This window comes from Ipomoea nil, unplaced genomic scaffold (genome assembly GCF_001879475.1).
Source record: "Ipomoea nil cultivar Tokyo-kokei standard unplaced genomic scaffold, Asagao_1.1 scaffold1895, whole genome shotgun sequence".
NCBI lineage: Eukaryota > Viridiplantae > Streptophyta > Magnoliopsida > Solanales > Convolvulaceae > Ipomoea > Ipomoea nil.
Window position 1 is genome coordinate 1,669,207 of NW_017618323.1, and position 22,742 is coordinate 1,691,948.

Genomic DNA, 22,742 nt, shown 5'->3' on the forward strand with positions numbered 1-22,742 from the left:
TTCTCTAATTTCAAAATTAACAACTAATATCCCTTCTAATTAAATAATTAGTATTTTTTGTATAAAATATTCAGTATTTGTAAATTTAAATTTGTAATATAATTTTAATTTATTTAACTTAGATTTTAACATTATTAAAGATTATATATAATATTTATATTCAGTAATTATAATATCATTAATTCAACACCATATTAACTTATAAAATTGATAAAATATATAGTTTATAACTTTATTTATTCTAATTGAGAAAAAATGAAGCAATTGATTTGGGAGGAAAAAATAGTTCTTAGATAAAAATTACCTTTAAAGATAATTCACTTGTTTGAAATGTAACAATAATTTAAAAGTCAAAGGGTCAAATCGAAAAATTTTAATGGTCGGAAAACAAATGTAGTAAAGTTAAAAGTCGTGGGATCAAATTTAAAAATTTTAATAGTCAGAAATGGTGTAGGGGCCAAAAGTGAAGATCTTTTTGTATGATTAACCAACCAACCAAAACCTATTACAGCAGAGCAGTCTCATCATAATTCGTATGGCGTTTTCCCGTAAAAAAATGATACATGTTCATGATGGTCTGATAACCTTGACACTCTTTTTATATGGATCAAAGTACAACATATATATTCAAAGCAACCAAGTCACAGCCATCATTTGCTAACTTCCACAAATCCTCCCCATATAAGCTCCAAATGAGATTGGAAGAGCATAGCACTGAAGCGGGATTTCTCTCTCAAATTGAGATCGATCTTGCATGAAACCAACGACAACATTTTCGTGGGCAAAGTCGAGTCCGAGTTGTGCAATTACGCTAATAATACCTGATACAAAAGCTCCATTGACGGTTCATAGTAGAGAAATTGAAGTGTCATCTTCAGGTGAGGAAACCAAAGTAGTTGTTTGGTCATCGTCGTCCTCATCTTCATCATCATCTCCCGAGGCAGGGTGTCCATTAAGATCCACAACAACTCCATTGGGCTTCCTAACAAACTGTCCCCTAACTCTAGGTCTCCGATCTGCCAGGCGTTTGCGGTTCACATACCGAATCTTCTTGTCAAAACATCGCGCCTTTCTCTTCTGCCTGAATTTCATCAAGGCTGCCTCTCTATGGTCTATTTTACCCATCATACCATCAGCAGACGAGGAGCTCCCATATGATGCCCATGGATGTTGTGTTGGCATTTGGCCTGGTTGCAAGCACATGTTCATTGGAAAATAGGGAAATGATCCCATTCCAGGCATATGGGGAGGAGGACAATGCGGTAAATGACTGTATGTTGGAAGCATAGCGGGATTAGCATGGTTGTGAAGATCGGGCAAGTTCTTTTGATGATACATTTGTGAAGAGGGCATCATAACTTGATTCATTATCCTTGGAATGTAATACGGTGGTGGATAAGCAGCAGCATGGGCATGATAACCTGAAATGTCGTGGTGAGACTCGTTTGTCACCTTGGAGAACTCATCCATCCTTTGTTGCGGGAATTCCAACGATAAAGGTGGAGGAGTACAAGACCTTTCCATAGAGAGAGAGTCGGGAATACTGTTACTGCTTGGATAGCCGTCTCCTTGTGAATGATTTCCGATTGCATCACCAAAGCCATGTTCTTTGGTTTCAATATCCACATTCCCACCCTCATTGATCCTTGAATCATGAGTCACGTTTTTACGGACAGTACCTTGCTCATTGCTCTTGGGCATGTTTGACTTGACATAAGTAAAGAATGCAGAAGACTCGCCTATTTTCAATTCACTCTTCTTTGGAAATGAACAAAATTTTCCTGGAAACAATATTAAATGTAAGTGATAAATCCAAGTGTAACAGACAAGGTTGCAAAAATCACTAGGCGTTCTTCGGGCGCCAGCTTTTTTTAAAAAAAAAAATTATTTAAGACTGGGTAATTATAAACTGTTTAATACTGTAATAGTTAGTACTAAAATATTAAATATTAACCTAAAAACATCTAGAATTGTAAATTGTATAAAGATTTAAAGAATCAAAACACAACACAAAGTCGCAACTCATAAAACATTTAATATTAGAGTACCTGGTTTTGGATTTTTTTATTACATTTTTGGGGTTTGCGACCGATTTGAACAATTTAGGGTTATTTCACTAAAAATGGCATCGGTTCGAGCGAAACAACCCATTTAAAAAAACACTGAAAATAGCTAACCGGTAGCCTAAACGCACGCCTAGACCGCCTAGGTGGCTGGCTGCCTAGAATGGCGATTCCGCCGAAATTCTAGGCGGCCAGCCACCACCTAGCGCCTAGGCGCGATTTTTGCAATATTGGTAACAGATTAAAATGATTCCCATGCTTCATTGAAAGGCAGAAAACTTAAGAAGACAACAAATTCAAGTGCACGAGGACAATAACAACATGGATATCCAAAGTTCTTGCCAGCTAGTAAATGACTATTTCAGTTTACTTAAGAAACAAAGTTCAAACTGAAAACCTTCATTTGTATTGTAGTTTAGGAGACAAAACCGAAACCAAAATTCTCCTTGCCCATGACACCATTTTGTCCTTTATTAAAAAAAAAAAAAAAAAAAAAAAAAAAAAAAAAAAAAGTGACCATAAAAATGATACCTCTAACAAAGTGAAACATAATAATATGATGGATAGATATTCAACTTGCAGAGTAACTACTTCTAATTTTCAGAATAAATTACTAAATCCACAAGTTGATGGTAATGTGTATTTCTATCTGTTAGCATGTGGACAGTAATAGAGAGCCATGTGAACCACTCACCTGTTTTTCGTTCACTACTTCCTGGAACATCCGGCAGAAACTCAAATGAACCAATGACTAGAGTCTCGGGGGAGGCAGCATTTGTTATGGCATTGGTCTGAATTGTAGGCATGATTGATTTTTTTAAAAAAAAGACACTATGCAAATCAGTACAGCATGGATGATTAAAAAAGAAAATGACTATTTCATCTTCATGAATAATTACTATCTTATAGCATGAAAGAATGTAACCTACTATAATCAGAAAGGAATGCTTTACTGTTAACATCAAAACATCTTTAAAGATTCACTAAGTGGCTTCCAGCAACTAATATTTAGACCGCATAAATCTAAGGATCTATTTTGTTGTAGAGAATGCTTTGTCTTCAACATCAAGTTTTCGAACTCTCATTTTCCATTATAATGAGTTCTTTAGTTGTAAAATTGCAATTATTTTCTAATTTAGATTTTAGAAAACAGAAATTTTGAATTTTACTTATTGTCTTCATACAAAAACTACCAATATGGGTGGGTGGTGAGCAATTTTGGACCACCCATGTTTTCCATTTGGCAAACTCAGGACACTGATAAGCCACAATAATACTAATACAATTTCAATAACATCTTTTTGGAGTTATTCAAATTCTTTTTTTTTTATTGGAAAAATTAAGGCTAGAAATATTCATTTTTAACAAACTCTACTTTCCATTATTCCAGAAAATGGAAACTGAACAGGCCTGGTAAATTTTCCAACAAAACTTGAAAAGTGCAAAACAGTTGAGAAAGAAATGCAATTTCAGTGTTCAACAATAACCAAGTTGACTCCAGAACAGAGCTAATCTCCCCCACCCACAATCATTTCCTGACAAGCCACCTAATCAGGTCAACGATAGGTTCAATATTCATCTTTGTATGATGTTGAATCTCGAGAACATCAATAATACCTTAAAGCAAACTCACTAAGATTCAAATACTAATGCTCAGTTCCAATAACTGACCTCATCTTCCTGTTGAGTAGAGGGACCAGTTTCCAGATTTATGCTTTTCCGGGACTTTTCATCTGTGTCATCTGAGAAGAGTGTAGTGCTGTTTGTGTTAGCATCACTCGGGTCTGATACTACCAAATCAAAGTCATAATTTAGAATGTTCTTCTCAGCTAGTCCAAGCTGTCAACAAAATGAGATACAGAAATGATTATATGAAGTATGTCAAGAAGAATTAAAAAAAAAAAAATAGCTACATAAAATAACAGAAAAGAAATTAAAGTAGCTACTCTCATGATTGCAGTAGGCGCTAGGCGCTAGTCGGGCGGTAGAGTAGCGCCTAGCGCCTAGGCGGCTAACTTAAAAAAAATAAATAAATAAATAACAGTGCCTGTGTGTGGGTGTATGTCATATTATATATACATATATACTGATATACATACATAATATATATATATATATATATATATATATATATATATATATATATATATATATATATATATATAATGAAAAAAATTTAGCAAGGCTGAGTTAGGCACCTAGGCGGCCGGCCGCCTAGGGGGGAAATCGCCACGGCCTAGGCCGATTTTTGAAACAGTGGCTACTCTAAATATTGATATATAGAAGACATAATATCTGATGCATTTATCTCTCAACCAATCTCAGGCTAAGGGCTTCCATAGCCTTTCTATATACTGCAGAAGTATAAGGATAACTACTTTCATGAAACTAACACTAGAGGGAAATGAAACGAAGAAGGTATAATAGTGCATGCCATTCGCCTTCTTCTCCACATATGAGTCCACAAGTTCAATAGTTCATTAGTGCGGAGGGGCTTCACAAGGTAATCTGCAGCTCCCAATTTTAAGCACTTAACGACAACAGAAACCTCATCTTGAGATGACATCACTACACCAAAAAAAATAAGAAAGAAATTTTTACTTCAGTTGTTGAATTTATTTTAAATTAAATGGGAATATAATGAAGTTTGACTTACTGATAACTGGAATTCGCCTTAACTCCTTATCCCTCATAATGTATTTCAACAACTTCAGCCCTTTGGACATCGGAAGGTCCACTTCAGAAAGTATAATATCAATATCAGGTCCTTCTGCATTCAATGCATCGATCACCTGTCTGGGCGACCTCACTTTAGTCACTGCAAATTAAAAAGCAGACTCAGTAAAGACTAAAGAATCTTCAATGCAACTCACAAACATTTAGCAAGAAAATTAATGATAAAAAAATAACTCTCCCAACACGTATTTATCCACTCATTAGCCTAGTACCTAGACTTTGAATTTTGAAAGCACATTATATTTCATTTTTTTCCCCGTTTCTAGGGTAAGGCATCAGGGTGTGCTTTCTGGTGAGCATTAGCTTGTCAAAAGACCTACTTCTCCCAAAACCAACAAAGTCCTTAATGTGTTAAAACACTTGTACTTAAAGAATCCAATTTTCAGGCAAGCAGTACCTATCTAAATGCATCCAAAACCAAAACCCATAAACTGTAGGATTCTAAATTTCAGTAAACCAAAAAACCAACAAAGACATCATCTACCACAGTAATCATGAATCAAATTACAATTGATTTAGAATGACAGTAATTACAACATTTTAAGCTGCAATCTTTGTCAAACTAGAAAAATTAAATTCAATCCAACTCAGAATATGCAGAACATGTTGCAGCAACATAAAAAATTTAGGCAAAATAAAAACAAACAACAATAACAATCATAGTAGCAAAGTTATCTCGGAACTGAATAGCAGAGAAGATTTAATAACCTTGATAAGAACATTTGCACAATAGCGTGAAAACCTCCTCAGAGCTCTTGGAATCATTATCGCACAGCAAAATCCTAACTTTACTTCTATCTATGAACCCATCCCCAGTCTTCACAATCTCATTCTTCTCCATCATCGCTATTCAAAGAACAATTAAGCAATATACATATACGTTCATAGAAAAATATACAACAACAAAAAAAGGTTAGTGTTCAGCTCAAACCCCTAAAAATCTAGTATTAAAGAGCCTCTATATAGAAAATTTTTCTATTTACTGCTAAAACTAAAGCGTCTAATTTCGAAAACCCCATTTACAGATCACACACTAATCCCAATCAAATATCCAAAATGAAAAAAAATAAATCTATAATTTTCTAATAATTCTTCCCAATAATTTTCTAATAATTACGATGCGCACCGGAGGCGCAACTTATCTATAAACCCTGACACGGCGAATTCCGGCCATCTAACGGCGACGGGTTAGACTGTGAAATTAGTAAAAAAAAATCAACGACTGGAAGGAAAAACAAAAAATAAAAAAGAAAAAACAAAAAGAAAAAGAAAAGCTTCGCCAGCCCGCCGCCTCCGGTGCACGTTAGCGTCCGCCCTTTCAGCCAACCTGTCTTCTACCTTCTAGAGCGAGAAAAGAGGGAGAAGCTCCGAGTCCGGCTTCTGGTGGTTGAGGAAGAAGCAGCTCAGAATTTAGGAGAGAGAAAATTGATATTTTAACGGCGCTTTTTAGCCGCGGTGGTGAGTGCTAAAGTGCGACCGCGTTGGATGTAGAAGATCTAGGCCGTTGCCGATGCGAATCGGAGGGTGGAGATGATATGAGCGGCCAGTCGTGCGCGGGTGGGCGTAAGATAGCAATTTTGTCGACGTGGAGCGCTGGGAGAAAAAAGGAGGTCCAAAAAGTGACTCGTTAAAGGATAAATTGCACTTCATACACCTCGCTTACTGTGTTTTTACAATGAAAACCCATCCTAGTTTTACATCCGAAAATATTATGTAGACAAAATGGTCAAATAAACCCTTAAATTTTACACCAAATAATAATTAGGTATCTAAATTTTAAAAAGGTACAATTAGACCTTCAAACATATCAAATTGAATCAATAAACCTCATGAACCGATAAATGACCTGTGATTACAGATATTTTAATTTCTGCAAAAAAATTCGGCGACCGGCGATGACTATACAGTGAAAGGCAACCAAAGGTTTGGCCGTTGCTAGTCGCCATATACGGCGGAAGGCGACCTTTGAAGTCGCCTTCTCCAGGGAAATATGATTTATTTGACATACATTTATTTGACAAATTATTGTGTGGCCACAGTCCAAAACAATGTCGTTGAATTTTATGAGTAGAATAATGTACATTATGAGTTGGAATAATGTATATTATGAGTTAGAATAATGTACATTATGTGTTAAAATAATATATATTATGTGTTAAGAATAATGAAACTTTTAGGGTAAGATAATGTATATTATGTGTTAGAATAATGTATTTTATGTGTTAAAATAATGTAAATTATAAATTATAAAAATATATATTGCAATAGATCACGTAAAAAAAATTTACGTAAAACGATGTTATTTTTAAACCGTGATCTACACAATTGTACGATGGACACAATAACTATTGCATTTATTTGAGCCTCATACTATCAAAAGTGGAGATAATGCTTTGAAATGTATATTGACTTGCTTCTCCAATTAAGTTACTAAACGTGCTAAATGTGTAACCCATCTATTTGTACCTTATATGAAGTAGTTAATTTTAGCGGAAGTTCATTGGCTTTGGTGATAATTTTAAATTTAGTATGAGATTATTATTTTTGTCATTTAATTTTTTAAAATATCATATTTGGACACTTTTGACCATTTTGATAAATTGGTAAAATTCAATTTTAAGTAAGGGTATTTTCGTCTCTTCATTTAAAAAAAAAAATCAATGAGTTAATTCTAGCATAGGTCCATTGTCTTTGGTGACATTTCTAAATATAGTCTTAGACAATTGTTATTGTTATTTAACACCTCATACTATTATTTTGGACACTTTTGGTCATTCGAATGGACAAAAAGTGTTCAAAATATGATGGCAAATTATGCCGTGCAACCGTGTGCACCATGCATGGTGCACACGGTTGCAATAACGACGTCGTTTTGACTAAAAACGCACGTCCGGTTTTTTAAAAAAAAAAAAAAAAAAAATCAGTTTCGATTCCCAGCAACAACATTATATTGTGCATAATTTGAACTAAATATCCAGAATGAATGAACTAAATATCTAGAATGAATTAACTATATCTACTATACTAATAAGAGCCCAAGAGAGTTAGGCCTATAATGGGTAGAAAAAATGGCGGTCACAGATTTTAATCAAATGAATGGCTTAGATTGATTAAAAGATTGATAAGATTTAAATTTTACACTAAAATTTTCTAAAATACCCACACACCGTTACTAATTTCGTTAAAATTTTAAGAATTGCCGTTAGTTCACCGTTAACTTACTCATTGATTTCAATAAAAAAAAAAAGTCTTAGGTTCGAACCTCATCCCAATCAAAGTTGGTATAATTAGTACTCTATTTTACTCTTATTAAATTATATAAATAATAATTTAGTAGCTACAACAAAAAATTATAGATATGCATTTCTTTAATTTAGAATTATGTGTCCACAATGCCTTTATTCAAAAAAAAATTATTCATTATCAATAAATTAAATAAGAGAAATAATTGTATTAGTTATATTGTCTTTATTTTTCTACAATATAAAAATTCTTTATATTCAAATTTATTAATTGATTATATTCGCTACATTGTCCTTACAATGTCTTAATTCAGTGAAAAAAAATTATTCATTATAAATAAATTAATTAAGAGAAATATTTTCATTAGTTATATTGTCTTTATTTTTCTCAAATGTAAAAATTTTTACATTCAAATTCATCAATTGGTTATATTCACTACATTGTCTATTATCTTTTTTGTGCACTATTTTTCTAATTAAATATCAAAGTTATAATACAAAATAATGCTATATATTTATTTACCAAATATTTTATTAATACCATGAAAAAATTAAAAAAAATATATAATTAATAAAGCCAACCATATTAACTACTTGAGATATTTTGTGACAAAGAGAGTATTCAAATCACACAACAAATTGAAGTGAGAACTACCTTGCAATGTCGTTGTTTGACAATCAACAGTTAGCGCGGGGATTATATTAACGGATTTGACCAACGAATTTATTTAATTATTAACATTGGGTAGAAAAATGACCGCCAAATTATTAAATCAAATGAATTGTTCAAATTGTTCAGGTTTTAATTTTTTTTTAAATTTTTCTAATTTATCCTTAATTATATGATTATCCATTTAACTTTTCCGTTAAATACCGTTAATTCACCGTTAGTCTAATTATAATATTAACGTCTAATATAGAATTATAATTACACCATTAATCTAATTCTAATATTAAAGTCTTAATAGAACTTAACCACAAATCCTAATGTCGAAATCTCCTCAAACAATATTAGTATATATTTAATATTTTATGCCCTAATTTTTATTTGTTCTCCCTTATGTCCCGTATTTGGTTTCAACCATACCAATACAATTATTTTATTGACAATTATAATCAATCTTGACTATATCATCTTACATTTGTAAACTTAGAATTACCTATTTAACCCGCACGGGCTTAGTTCAATAATTTAGTGGGCAGTATTTGGGAGAAGAGACCAAGGTTTGAACCTCGGCGGCAGCAGTGCGGGAATAATGTCCAAAGTGGGCAGATTCCTTGTTCGCACCGGCATTTGGTCCTGTCTGCTGAACTATTGAGTCACCGTGATTTACAACTTCCTACAATACAGAGTGTGGGGGGCCCTTGGGGTAGGGGACTCAACCTTTGGGAGAAGAATTATCTATTTAAATACGCAAATTCAACTTTCAATTATCTATGCATGAACAATTTCAATATAATCTTGCCTTAATATACTTTAAAGTACTTATTTAAAAAAAAAAAAAAAAACATTGGGCATTATCCCAATCGCGCAATGCGCGTAAAAAACTAGTATCTAGAATAAATGAATTAAATATCCAGAATGAATGAACTAAATATCCAGCATGAAAAAAAAAAAAAACCAGTTTCGATTTTCTTCTAAATATCCAGAATGAATGAATTAAATATCCAGAATGAATGAACTATATAGTTCAAATTATGCACAACATAATGCTATTGACGGGAATCGAAACTAAATTTATTTTTTTTAAGTCGGACGCGCATTTTTAGTTAAAACGACGTCGTTTTTGCAACCGTGTGCACCATGCATGGTGCACACGGTTGCACAGCATAACGATTGAAATATGATAGTATGGGTTGTTAAATAACAAAAACAATTGTTTAAGACTAAATTTAGAATTGTCACCAAAGATAAGGGACATCCGCTGAAATTAATTGATTGAAAAAAAATATAAAAAAATTGAAGAGACAAAAATATCATTGCCTAAAATAGGATTTCACTAGAAAATTCATCGATAAGGCCAAAAGCGTCCAAAATATGATAGTATAAGGTGCTAAATGGTAAAAACGATAGTGCAGGACTAAATTTATAATTGTCACAAAGAACAAGGAACTTCCGCTGGAATTAACCCTTCTTTAAATTATATACGGAGTACCAATTTGTTCTCCAATCTAACAATAGTTATGTTGTGGAATCGTGTTCACCATGCACATGGTGAACACGAGATAGATCCATAATTTTAAGCTCTAAATTTATAATTTTTATACTGTAGATTCATAACATCTATACTGTAGATTCATAATTTCTATACTGTAGATTCATAATTTCTATACTGTAGATTCATAATTTATGTACTGTAGATTCATAATATCTGTACTGCGAAAACGAAATAATGCGATTGCGAAGAGAGAAACGTCGTTAACAACAAATGAAAAACAAAATTATGAATCTACAGCATAAAAATTATGAATCTACTCCTGTGTTCACCATGCGTATAGTAAACGCGTTTCCACAGCATAATTTGCGCCAATCTAATTACTTGTATATTTGTTTTTTTTTTTTTAGAACATTACTTGTATATTTGTTAGTTTTTATTTCCCAAGCACTATTTGAAAATGTTAAATTCATATGTTTAAAAAAAAAAAATTTAAAAAAATGTAACCAAGAGAATGTGTTATTCTAAAGCTTAAATTCTACCATGTTTGGAATGACAATGTACCCTCCACATTGGATTTTCAAGAGAATGTGATTCCCTCACAATTCTTAGATTATTTAAAATTACCATGCATATTTACAAATTTTACCCATTTAATTCTAATTACTATAAAATATACTCCGTATATTTTATGCTAACTTATTATATGTATCATATTCAATTGTTTTTGTAATTATATTTTTATTTTATTTTTTATTATGCCATATTAACTTATAAAGTAATTTTGTTCCTCAAGTTCAAACTCTTAGTTATTTTTAAATCATGTACTTATATATGTTACCATTATCTTATTTATTTATTTTAATTTTAAAACTTATTGAAATACAAGAAAATATGTTAAATGAATTAAAGTAAATAAAAAATAAAAATTATAACATAAAGATAACCCTTTTCTTGAAAAGACATAAAGATAACCCTAAGTTAAGCAAGTTTATATTACATACCTTAATTTTAATTAAACATATGAATTTAACATTTTCAGTAATCTAACATTTCCAACAACCTAACATTCACAATAATCTAACACTTCTAATAATCTAACGTTTCCAACAATCTAATATCCCAGTAATCTAACATTTTCATCAATCATAAAGTTGATTAGTTTAGAAGTAAATGTTGCTGGTTGGTAGCATATGATTTTTGAAATAGTTAAGAAAGAGTGAAATGAGGGGTTTGAAGTAAAAAGTGTGGTGAGTAGAACCAATAATTCTGGTGTTAAAGCAAAGCAGAAGGCTTCCTGATCTGTGTATCAGTTGCGATGCAGTATCAATTTTTTGACGACTAAGCGGATACCAGCTCTTCCTTGGTAGTCATATGCATCCAGGCTGAAGTACACATCTACAAAACATCCTCCTCTCACCAACCCATCCAATTCTGCATTGTTATCAAATCTACTGGACACAACCTGTCTTGCTCTTCCACTCCCTATTTCTTGCTCATATATCTCTGTGGCCCAGCACACTATTTCACCATTTACTATGCCTGCTAACCTGCCAATTGTACAACATTCCAAGTTATACTCAAAAAATAATAAATAAATAAAAGAGTAACCCAACCAAGATGGCTAAAGATGTAGTGAGTGTTAGCTGATAGGGTTAATATGTTTGACTAGTTGATAACATTAGCTGATTGTAGAAAGATGTTTGGTAAATTAACTGTTAGTTTGATTGCTAACATGCAAAATAATTTTCTCAAAAAACTAATCGAAAAATTTGCTTTGAGCAACTTTTTGAATTTTAGCATTTAAAGCAATAAATTGTTACAAAAAACTAATTAATCAAACACTCATATTAACTATTTAACCAAGGCAAACAGCTAATAGTGGTCAAACAAGCCAAATTGACTGATAAGCTAACTATGTTACCAAACAAGGCCACTCCAAACTTGTAAGACAAGATCACGAGTTTGAATCACAACCCCTTAGTTTGAGCCAATTAGTTATGAGCAACTTAGGCTGGTTTACCTACTTGTGGTCCTTTGCTGATTAGGATCACAATGCGGGGTTTACTCTGGTTCACCCCAAAACATGTAGTTAAAAAGCTATACAGGCATATTGACCACTAATCTAACTTCCCTGTCACTGTGAGCTCAAGAAACCAACAAGCTTGCTGTACAGTATTTTGATCTCTAAACTTTTTACTTTTTGGTAATGAAGATTGGATATTTTTCACCAAAATAATAAAGGGAACTTACTGAAATCGGACAGTAGGGAAGTTTTCATAGCCGGGGTTTCTGGATACTATAGGCCTCCATTCGGAGCTGCTACCAGATTCAACACACAGCCTCTGGGCTCGACCATTGATTTCATCCAGGATCTTGCATAGGTTTGGTGTTGCATTCACCACAATATTCAACTGTGGGCGACCGGCATAATCAAAATATTTCTTACTGACTCCAAAACGAACCTTCAAGCGTCTACAACAAACCTGGAGTTCAGCACAATCATGGAATACTTTTATCTTTTGCATTCCACGATAAAACGGGACAAGGGTCACAGAGAGATAAGGTATGGAAATTTCATTCAGTTCTAAGAACCCAGTGCAGCCGCCCCTGGGAACTTCACATTCAATTTCTGTGGATGACTCATCAGAAGGGCAATATTCATCATCATCATCATCATCATCATCATCATTATCATCCATGTCACCTTCTGATTGATGGGATTCTCTTTCAATTTCATCAAGAAGTTTGGCCATGTTAAAAGGGTCTGGCATAGCAGAACTCGATTCAATAACATCTTCAACTGTGTCATTTTTCACTGAATGTATCTGGTTTTCAATCTTCAGGTTTGTTGAGGGATTAGTTGCACTCGAACCTGTACTCCCAGGAGAAGCTTTACTACGACTTCTTGTGATAGCATTAGGAGAAACCCAACTCTTCTCCGTGAATATGTCAGGGAGGCTGGATTCCTGTAGGTAAAACAACATTTCAGCAATTTAACAGAATTATGTTGGCATTTCATTGATTCTTGTCTCCTCAAACAAATGACATTTTTCTGAATAAAGGAAAGATACAAAAAATCTAGCAAACTCCATGAATTAACTTTGGTTTACAGCATATCATATTAGAGTTTCTTGGAGCATGAAGCACAAATGCACAATTAAAGGAAACTGGATATAAGGGGGAAATTAAAGACTGAAAGAAGGATGCTATAAGTCTTAAACCTATAATTATCATGACCATACTTCATAGCTCATAATTGAAGATATGAACATTCTGTTATTACCAAAAGTAATACAGTCGAACAGTACTTGAGCACTTCAAGATTCATCCGAACATCATCTAAACTCCTGGAATAGAATGAGAGAAAATTTTAGCAAGGTCAAATCTAACATCAGATGAGCTTGCAATGCAACAGTACAAGCTACATTTAATTTAACACTAAATATCCTCAAATTTCCCTACTCACATTACAATTGTTTTTTTTAAATATACTTAGGTGATCCCAGCTTCACCGGACTAATCCTAAGCCTACAGGACCCCCCGCCCCTAGAGCCACAGCACAATCGGTCCACCGGTCATACCCTAGTTAGATTCGAACCCCCATACTGCCGCCTTCAGTCGTCGTGACATCAAGTCAAGCGACGAACCACTATGCAAAGCCCCAGGGGCCACATTACAATTGTTTTAACTGATCAGATAAATGGCACTCTATACCATAAACTTGAACTGTGATCCTAACTGTTATTAACTCCGACATCACCTGCCTATCAAACATAGGTGTACTACTGTAATTGTTGAGTTCCTGACCAAGAACTAGCTTTTGAGGTAGTATCTGGGTTTCTAACAAAAATAATCAATCTTAGACACCTAAATCCCAACCTAGGAAAGAAGAAATGAAGACAACAAAGACACAAGCTACATATTTTAGGCAAATACAGAACAGCCCCTACACAAGGATGATGTGTACAAACTGATAAATAGATTAATGAATAGTGCAGACATGAATCTTTATGTTAAGAAAGAGAAGGCCCTTTCACCTATGTTTTTGTTGTCCAAGACCAAAATAAGTAGCAAGAGATGCCATCTGCAAGCAAGAAAGAAGGTAAATTAGCACCTAAACATGATGTAAAAATTGAAGTACCTTCAATTTAGAATCTAGAAAGTAAAAACAAGGAAAAAATTAGAATTGGTCCAACTGACAAGAAAAAGTTGAGTAATTTAACTGGATCTATTGTTAGGAGCAATCAAGAACGTTTGGTCGAATAACAAATGATCCAAATTTGCAGTCTAAATAAAAATCAAAGACATCCATTTGGTAGCGTAGCATTATAAACTCTTGGGTTCAATATGCTTAACATTCAGCACATTAATAGATAGCGAATTTCACTATTTACAATTGTCAAAACTTGGTAAAGAATCTAAAGCCAGTTACTGCTAAGTTCTATACAAAAAAAATCCACAAAATGGTCAAACTTTTGGCAAGACTATTGTACCTTCATATCTCCAGCTCTCCGTCCAAACCTTTGAGTCAGCAGGGCAAGTGAGTCAATTGTTCCCTTAGGCTCTGGAGCTGGCCTATTTATCCCAGCAAAAGCCTCACGAATCCGAGGACAATCAAACTTCAATATGTTGTGACCTGCCCATATTCTCCCTGTGTAAACAACAAAATAGGTTAATCTCTCAATGAACACAAAAAACTTTCCAAAACATACATAAAGGTATACTGCATGTCAAATCTCAAATCACGAAAATAGCAAAAGGACACACTTCAGCACTTCCTTATCTTAGCATGCCAAAAACTACCCAACCCTGAGAGATCCAATTCACTACATTTTCATACAAATTCAGAAAAATTTCATGTTAATTTCTGTGCAATACAAAATCAAGCCCAAGGGCTAGCTTTACAATTGTTATACCATGGACCAGAGTCCATCTTATATCGTGAATTATGTGTCTGCATTTGATATATTCTGTACCTGTAGTACAATTAGCCTTCAATTATAGAGGCATAAACTGTTAAAGGTAAATAAAGATAATCTGAATGTTATTTTAGACAGGTCCACAATGCAAGGTAGACACTCGTCCAGGTATAAGTTGCCCTAGCTTTGTTGGTTCCATCAGACCACCAACATAACACACCAACCATGGATTTTTCACTTAAATATTGGATTAATCATTCCAATACCCAAAACGCAAGCATCCAAAATCCACACGTAAAAGTTAAACCCCGGGGGGTCGTTTACCATCGAGAATGTCGTAGACCTTGTCAGCAATATCAGCGAAAGTAGGCGCAGAAGCGACGGCGTCTCTGCAAATTCCGTTGCTGCGAACGGAGAGGTTAGACATGAGCGAAGGATCAGCGGGTCGGACCAGGGTGCAGTAATTCTCCAGCTCAACGAGCTTCCTGGGACAAACTAAAATGGCGCCGAACTCCAAGATCGCGTGACCCTGTCCGGGTCGGGTGGGTGTCGTCGTCTCCAGATCGAAGAACACAATCTCCGACCTGTCCCCAGTCAACACCATTGCTCGGAGGTCCGACGAGAGAATGAAAAACGCCTCGAACTGGAAGAATGAAGAAGAATAGAAGATGCGTGTGCTATTGATACAGAAATGGGGTATGCACGGGGGAGACTTGCAGAGCAGGGGAAGGAGAGATTTTTGAAATAAGACTAAACATGCGTAGGAGGGAAATGTGAAGAACACTGAAACGTATAAAACGGTATACTCCAAGACACGGAAGGAGGATACGTTACGTTATTACCCATTTGCCCCTTAATTTTAGGGCCCGTTTAAAAATTCATAAGAGCATCTCTAACAATAGTGGTTTTTTTTTTTTTTTTTTTTTTTTTGGTTTTTGAGGTATCAATTATAGCAACCTCAATAGTGAGCTAACAGGGCGTTTGGTTGAAAAGAATTTAAATTCCTCCTCCCCCTCCCCCACTTAATTCCCACCTAATTTTAAAGGCCACAAAATTCTCTTGTTTGGTTGAATTAAAATCACATGTCCTCCGTTGGAATTTTAGGATGAAAAAGAGATAGTGATGAGTCAAAATTATCCCTCACTTTTTTAATCTAAAATTAAGTCAAAATTATCCCTCACTTTTTTAATCTAAAATTAATGTCTGACAACGACAATGAACATTTTGGACTTTATACTACTTATTCTCTTTTAATTCCCATGTATACCAAACATTGGAATTGAAATTCCCAGTAATTCTATTCCTGTAAACCAAACACTATAATTTAAATTTTCACTTTATTCCCAAATAATTCATCTCCCATGAAATTGTAATTCATTTCACACTTAATTTCCCCTCTCCAACCAAACGCCCTGTAAGTTTTTTGTGGGTCTAAGCATCCACATTATCATCCACAATCTCAAAAATCCTTCTATACATTATAGCATCTACAATGGTAGAGTTATTTTACGATTTTTGAGAAGTTTTTGTAAGTGTGATTAGGAAAGATAAGATGAGAGGTAGAGAAAAAAAAACAAAGCAAAACTATTTTAAAAAATAATAATAAAGAAGTGTCAGGCGCACTGCGGGTGGATTTTTGGTCAGAGGGTCCCACTTTCTGAAATAACCATTCCTTTGCAAATGAACTCAAAGTCTCTCTCCCCTACCTTCTCTCTCCATTTAATGTTGCTCTTAGTTTTAAGGATTTTCTCAATTTTTTGTGAACTTACCATTTTACCACTATATTTTAATTATTTTTAAATTTATTTATCATTACAAAAATTATAATTACAATTAGGGAAAATTACACATTTTTTGCCTGAGTTATATACTTATAATACTTTTTCCTCCTGAATTATTTTTGTAAGCACATTAGCCCCCTCAATTATTTTCAAAGTGGCGATCCCCCCCCCCCCCCCCCCAATATATTAAATTGACATTTCTACTCTTAAAATAAACATTTTATATACTTTTCTTCTCCAACAAATTATTGCGTATACGTAGGCACGATCACGGTTCGATTCGAATTGAACCGGACACTATAGCAATCGAATTAAAAGTTTCTGGTTATGATTCAGATACAGAACCCAATATTTAGATTTCAGTTTATTAAAATTATGAATCGAAAAAAAACTGGATCCTGAACTATGAACCGGCGGTTCCGGATCCGGTTCACGATTTTGAACTGTCTTTATTTTAATTTTTTTAAAATAGTCTAAATTCAACAATAAATGTATTTTATTTTTTTCAGTTCCGAACATGAACCAACCGTCCCAGTTCACGATTTTAATAAACTCTAAATATTGAGTTTCGATTCTAAATTGTAATTAAGGCATCACCAATAGGAGATTTTGAAGGTTTTTTACACAGTTTTTTATGCAAAGTCATCCAAGGTGGATGAGAGAGATGGATGAAAACAAATAAATAAATAAAACAAAAACAAAAACAAAAAAAATCAACCTCCTGCAAGCCATGGAGATTTTACAGAGAAGTGGGTCCCATTGCTTTTTCAAAAAGTCTCCTATGCATGCGTGAAGAGCAAACCATGCGCCCAGCTGGCGTGTGTACTGCAAAAGCCAGCTGGGCGCGTTAACACTCTTCACATATCCCTTTTTTTTTTTCTTTTTTAATTTCAGAATTGTTTTTGATTTTTTTTTCTTCTCATTTTCTCTTTCCTAATCACACATACAAAAATCACACCAAAATCCTCACTATTAAGGATGCACTTAGAATATTTTGATTTGGTTGATATAGTGTCTGGTTGGTTTGAACCAAGGTAGTCATAATTTGTTGGAGAAGAAAAATAAATGAAATATTTATTTTAAGAGTAAATATGTCCATTTAACATTTCAGGAGAAAAAACAGTCACTTGAATAATTCAGGGGTGGGTGGGGGGGGGGTGCTATAAGTATATAACTCAGGGAAAAAAGTGTCATTTTCCCTTACAATTCTTATTTTTATTATATTTAAATTACACATGTCAAATTTAAAATAAATTTATAATTATAAATGTTTAACAATTTTTTAAAAAATATAATTTTACTATGTTAAAATTTAATAACAAAATTAAAAAAAAAAAACTTAAAATAAATAAAAATAAGCTGATCGTTTCCAGCTATATAAAAAAAATATTTTAAAAAACGAAAGCAGCAGGCCATTGGCCAGCTTAAAAAATAAAAACAACAAAAGCAAAATTAAATGTCCAAGCTTCAATTGAGAGTGGTCACTAGCTGACGGGTACGTGCCCGTTGGGTGGTCCGTGAGCGCGAATTGCGCTCACCTCCTCTGTTTTCTTTATTATTATTTTTTTCTTTTCTCCTGCAAAAATCCATGTTTTGCAGGAGAAAGAACTCACCAAAATTTAGACTTCACATTTGCTAAAAACCTTGTGCCATACTTTTTTACTATTCCAAAAGCCATTTAAAAGTCCGTCACAAATTTGACCCGCGGTGGGACGGGCTTAATGGGGCGGGCCGGCCCGCTTTCACAGTACTACTCCTAGGTATTGAACCTATGCCTATGAAACTATAGTTTTTCTTATTAATCATATGCCTTCTACCACCCTAAACAATATGAGTCCATATACTCTCATCAACAATGAAAACCCGATTATTCCTTCATTTGTATCTTTGGTTGCTTGTGTTCTCCTTCTCTTCATCCGTACAACAAGCACAAAATAGAGTTTTGATCTGTCATATATGTTTTTCTTGGTTACCCATAGTCATTTCAAGGATATCATTGTTTGAATCTCAATACTCAAAATATTTTTATCATACGTCATGTTTGATTTGATGAGAATTTTTTCCCTTTTGCAACAAATACTTCTCCACGGGTTCCAGTTTGTGCTCGAGATACATTGACGTGGGTTGTTGTGAACACCCTGAGCCAACTGTATTGCCAGCAAAAGGACATGGTCATGTCGCCCCCTCATGTCATGATTGTGTCACCCATATAGAAAGGGGCATGACGACTGTGACACTCCATGGACACAACCGTGTCGACGCGACCCCCACCCTTAAGAGGAATCCACATCTGAGTATCAACATGAGCGAGACTTAGCCATAGCAAAATAGTAGCAAGCTCAGTACGTGCATTATCGAGCTACTGATTGAGAATCCGACTAGCTATCTCCAAATTAGACACTTGTCTCTTCAATTTCAAGTAGCATCTCATATCACGAACATAGGGGTGATTCCTTCTTCATTTTCATTTGACTATGCTGGCACAAGTGGCGGAATGGCTGGGTTGACATCTTTGATGTGCTTTCCACTTAATAATCTTTCATCCACTCTGTATAGTGATGATGACTTCATAATCTCATGACCCAATAGAGATAATCCTTGAGTAGTTAGAAAACCAAAGGTCATATTAGGGTAAGGTAGTTTTACCTTTTGCTCACGGGGATGAATAAATGTCTTAGATGTGTTCAAAGATAATCTGACCCATGTTAAATCCTTGTTTTGTGCCAACTCAAAATAAGAATGCAGCAAGGTCCTTGGTTACAGAGTAGTGATGTGCTGAAGGGATCCAATTGTAGGTGGATAGGCGATGCAGGATCACAAACTTCGAGCTCAAATATGCACTGTAAATCATGTCTAGTGGGTTGTTGATAGGCTAGTGGGAGTAAACACCTTCGGTGAGTGTCTTTGCTACAAGATCCCAATTGGAAATCTCTTCTTCAACCTTTGGTTCCAATCCATAATATTCATTTATCACTCCCAGACTGAACTTGTACCAAGTCCTTCTGATGAAAACCTAATAATGTTTGGGACTGGTGGGATCGTTGACTGACTCAGTTAAGTTGCAATAGAATTCACTAGTTAATAACTTGGAGTATGGTCATACACTCTCAGCCGTTGCAATCAACCCAACTTCTTGCATCAGAGGGATCACATCGCATACAGAATTCAACTGATTAACATCCATATTGCGTTGAACTATTAATTCCCGTTTCAACATAGATTCCCACTTACTCTCTGCCTCATCATTCAGCAACACAGGAATGAAGTCAATTTGATCAAGGACCTCGATTATTTCAAGAGTAACATTTCTCTTTCTTGCAGGCTTTGAAGTGATTTTCTTCATCTTTGGAGGTGGTGGGGGTGCAGTAACTGGTGCCTTCCCTTTAGTTGCAGACCTTAAATTCTCAAACACTTGTACTGGTGGATCATTCTCTGAATCACTAGCAGCAGGGATCTTTCATCTTTTGTCAGAACAGGGGATCAAAACTTGGTCAGCTGATGAATCAACAAATTTCTCTGGTTGACCCTTCCTTTTTCTTTATTTACTCTCCTTGGTAGGACCAGGAGAGCCAATACATGGGTGGTAGACACTCTAGACTCAAGCTTAGAGAGAATAACATGACTTTGTGAGAGAACAAACTGTAAATTTCTAATTTTAAAGGTGTAGGATTCTAGGTGGCTAGTTTCAATCTCATACTTGGAAATTTCTCGAACAACATCAATCACAGTATCATTAAGAAATTCAACATTTTCAGACTCTATCTCAGGTTTTGAAATAAGATTATCCTCAGCAGGAGGATCAGACATTTCAACATCTACTCTAGATACATCAACATATTTAGGATGAATAAACTCACTAGGAGTTTGGAGTAAAATCTTTTTGAGTTTCAGAAAACATAGGATCAGGGGATAGATTTGATAACTGACTTATTGTAACATGCATTTCACTCAGGTTTTCAAGAGCATATATAGGAACATGATTAGTAAGTTCAGTAGAATAGGGATTAAGCAATTAAGTGAATCTGCTGTCCGAATTCGAGTATACAAGGAAGAAATACGAAAAATTATATATTAGGCATATGAAATGACTACTTTACCCTTTCATTTAAAGTCCACTTTACTGTAATCTGACGAAAGAACCTGAATTGGAAAGAAATTGAAAGTCAAAGGACGTAAAATGATCAAATTAAAAGTCGATGACTAATTTTAAAAAATCAATATAATGGACCATTGCTGGTATTAACTCTACAATCATACATATCACTTATGATTATTATTACTCTGTATATCAAATACAATTAACATCATAAATATTTCACTCAACAATTTCAAATAGTTAAAAAAAAAAACTTTGATGTCACAATCTTTAACGGAAATGCTGACTTTTCTAATTTAGAGCAAGCCAAAAAAAAATCACGTGGAATACCAAATTTGATGTCACATATATCATATCGTACATCTTCCCTCTCTCTCTTTTTTGGTGAATCACCAAATGATCATTATTGTATGAACCATATTATCAAATAATGTATATTTAATACACAAATAATATATTTTTAATATATTAAAAATGTACATTATATTCATAGAAAATACATTATTTTATATAATATACATTCAGTACATAAATAATGTACTTTTAATATATTAAAAACGTACTTTTTTTATCGTGATTCACATAGCATTGTATAGATCATGATCCACACAATAATTTACCTCATCCTATCGTACATCATGTTGAAGCCCTTATTCATTCGGATTAAGTCCAAGTCTTATCCAATTTAATTCAAGGACGTTAAAGCATAAGGAATAAATTCCAATTCGATAAATTTGTTGGGTAATGGTGAGGAGGAGTCAAAATTATATTTTTTACCTAGGGATGTAAACGAGCAGCTAAGCTCGAGTTTGATCAAGCTTGAAAATTGAAGCTTGAGCTCGGTTTAATTATAAAACGATTCAGCTCTAGCTTGAAGTTGACCGAGCTCGAGTCGAGCTTGTTGCTCGGCTATAATTTTGTGTGTTGTAAATATATGTATGTATGTTTGTATATGGCTCGCGACCAGCTCAACGAGCCAAAACTTAAAATTGTAAAACATTTGAGCTCGAGGTCGGTTACGAAACAAGTCGGTTCGAATTCAACTTGAAATTTAAAATCGACCGAGCTCGAACCGAGCTTTGATCGGACAACTCGCGAGCTCCTCGACTCATTTACACCCCTACTTTTACAATTCTACCTAAGAAAATTACAGGACGTTTGGTTGAAGGGAATTTAAATTCCTTTTCCCACTTAATTTCCACCTAATTCCAAAGGCCACAAAATTCTCTTGTTTGGTTGAAAGGAATTGCAATTCCATGGAATTGCAATTCTCCTATTTTCATGGAATTAAAATCCCATGTCACCCCTGGGATTTTAATTCATGGGATTTTAAGAAGAAAAAAAGACAGTGATGAGTCAAAATTACCCCTATCTTTTTTAGCCTAAAATTAATGCTTGACAATAACAATGGACATTTTGGACTTTATACTACTTATTCCCTTTTCAATTCCCAACACTGAAATTTAAATTCTCACTTTATTCTCAGTAATTCATCTCCCATGAAATTGCAATTCCTTTCCCACGTAATTCCCGCCCTCTAACCAAACGCCCTGTTAGATTTCAACTTAATCGTGTGGTGTAAAGTGTTAACGCTTTAGAAGTTTAGATAGTAAATTGCAAATTGTATATTCTTATGAGAGTAATTTGCAAATTCTAGATTCTTTTGGCACTAATTTGTGGTGTGTTGAGGGAGTAAATTGCAAATTCCAGATTCTTTTGGCACTAATTAAATTCTGGTTGCCTTAC

At 34.2% G+C, this 22,742-nt stretch overlaps 2 protein-coding genes across 2 annotated transcripts; both read right to left on the reverse strand.

Moving 5' to 3' along the window:
* Positions 1–453: 453 nt before the first annotated feature.
* Positions 454–6,221, reverse strand: LOC109193550 (two-component response regulator-like APRR1). Its single transcript, XM_019344399.1, has 6 exons — positions 5,508–6,221; positions 4,720–4,881; positions 4,498–4,631; positions 3,735–3,902; positions 2,758–2,854; positions 454–1,781 (listed from the first exon to the last, which is right to left on the reverse strand). The coding sequence occupies exons 1-6, from the start codon at positions 5,641–5,643 to the stop codon at positions 847–849; spliced, it is 1,632 nt and encodes a 543-aa protein (XP_019199944.1). The 5' UTR covers positions 5,644–6,221; the 3' UTR covers positions 454–846.
* Positions 6,222–11,317: 5,096 nt separating this feature from the next.
* On the reverse strand, positions 11,318–15,864 carry LOC109193592 (protein NEN1-like). The gene is made up of 6 exons (XM_019344470.1): positions 15,444–15,864; positions 14,694–14,851; positions 14,238–14,284; positions 13,484–13,547; positions 12,451–13,166; positions 11,318–11,747 (listed from the first exon to the last, which is right to left on the reverse strand). Exons 1-6 carry the CDS (start codon positions 15,721–15,723, stop codon positions 11,507–11,509), a joined length of 1,506 nt encoding a protein of 501 aa, XP_019200015.1. The 5' UTR covers positions 15,724–15,864; the 3' UTR covers positions 11,318–11,506.
* Between the last annotated feature and the right edge of the window lie 6,878 nt (positions 15,865–22,742).

Bases quoted from the DNA above. Each gene is read 5' to 3' on its own strand.
- LOC109193592 (XM_019344470.1), bottom strand. From the start codon at position 15,723: ATGGTGTTGACTGGGGACAGGTCGGAGATTGTGTTCTTCGATCTGGAG. The intron at 14,285-14,693 runs GTACAATAGTCT...TCTTGCTTGCAG, and splicing joins GGAGAGCTGGAGATATGAAG to ATGGCATCTCTTGCTACTTA. The intron at 13,548-14,237 runs GTGAAAGGGCCT...ATTCTATTCCAG, and splicing joins CTTGGACAACAAAAACATAG to GAGTTTAGATGATGTTCGGA.
- LOC109193550 (XM_019344399.1), bottom strand. From the start codon at position 5,643: ATGATGGAGAAGAATGAGATTGTGAAGACTGGGGATGGGTTCATAGAT. The intron at 3,903-4,497 runs GCATGCACTATT...TTTTGTTGACAG, and splicing joins TGTGGAGAAGAAGGCGAATG to CTTGGACTAGCTGAGAAGAA. The intron at 2,855-3,734 runs GTCAGTTATTGG...CCTACAATTCAG, and splicing joins CTACTCAACAGGAAGATGAG to ACCAATGCCATAACAAATGC.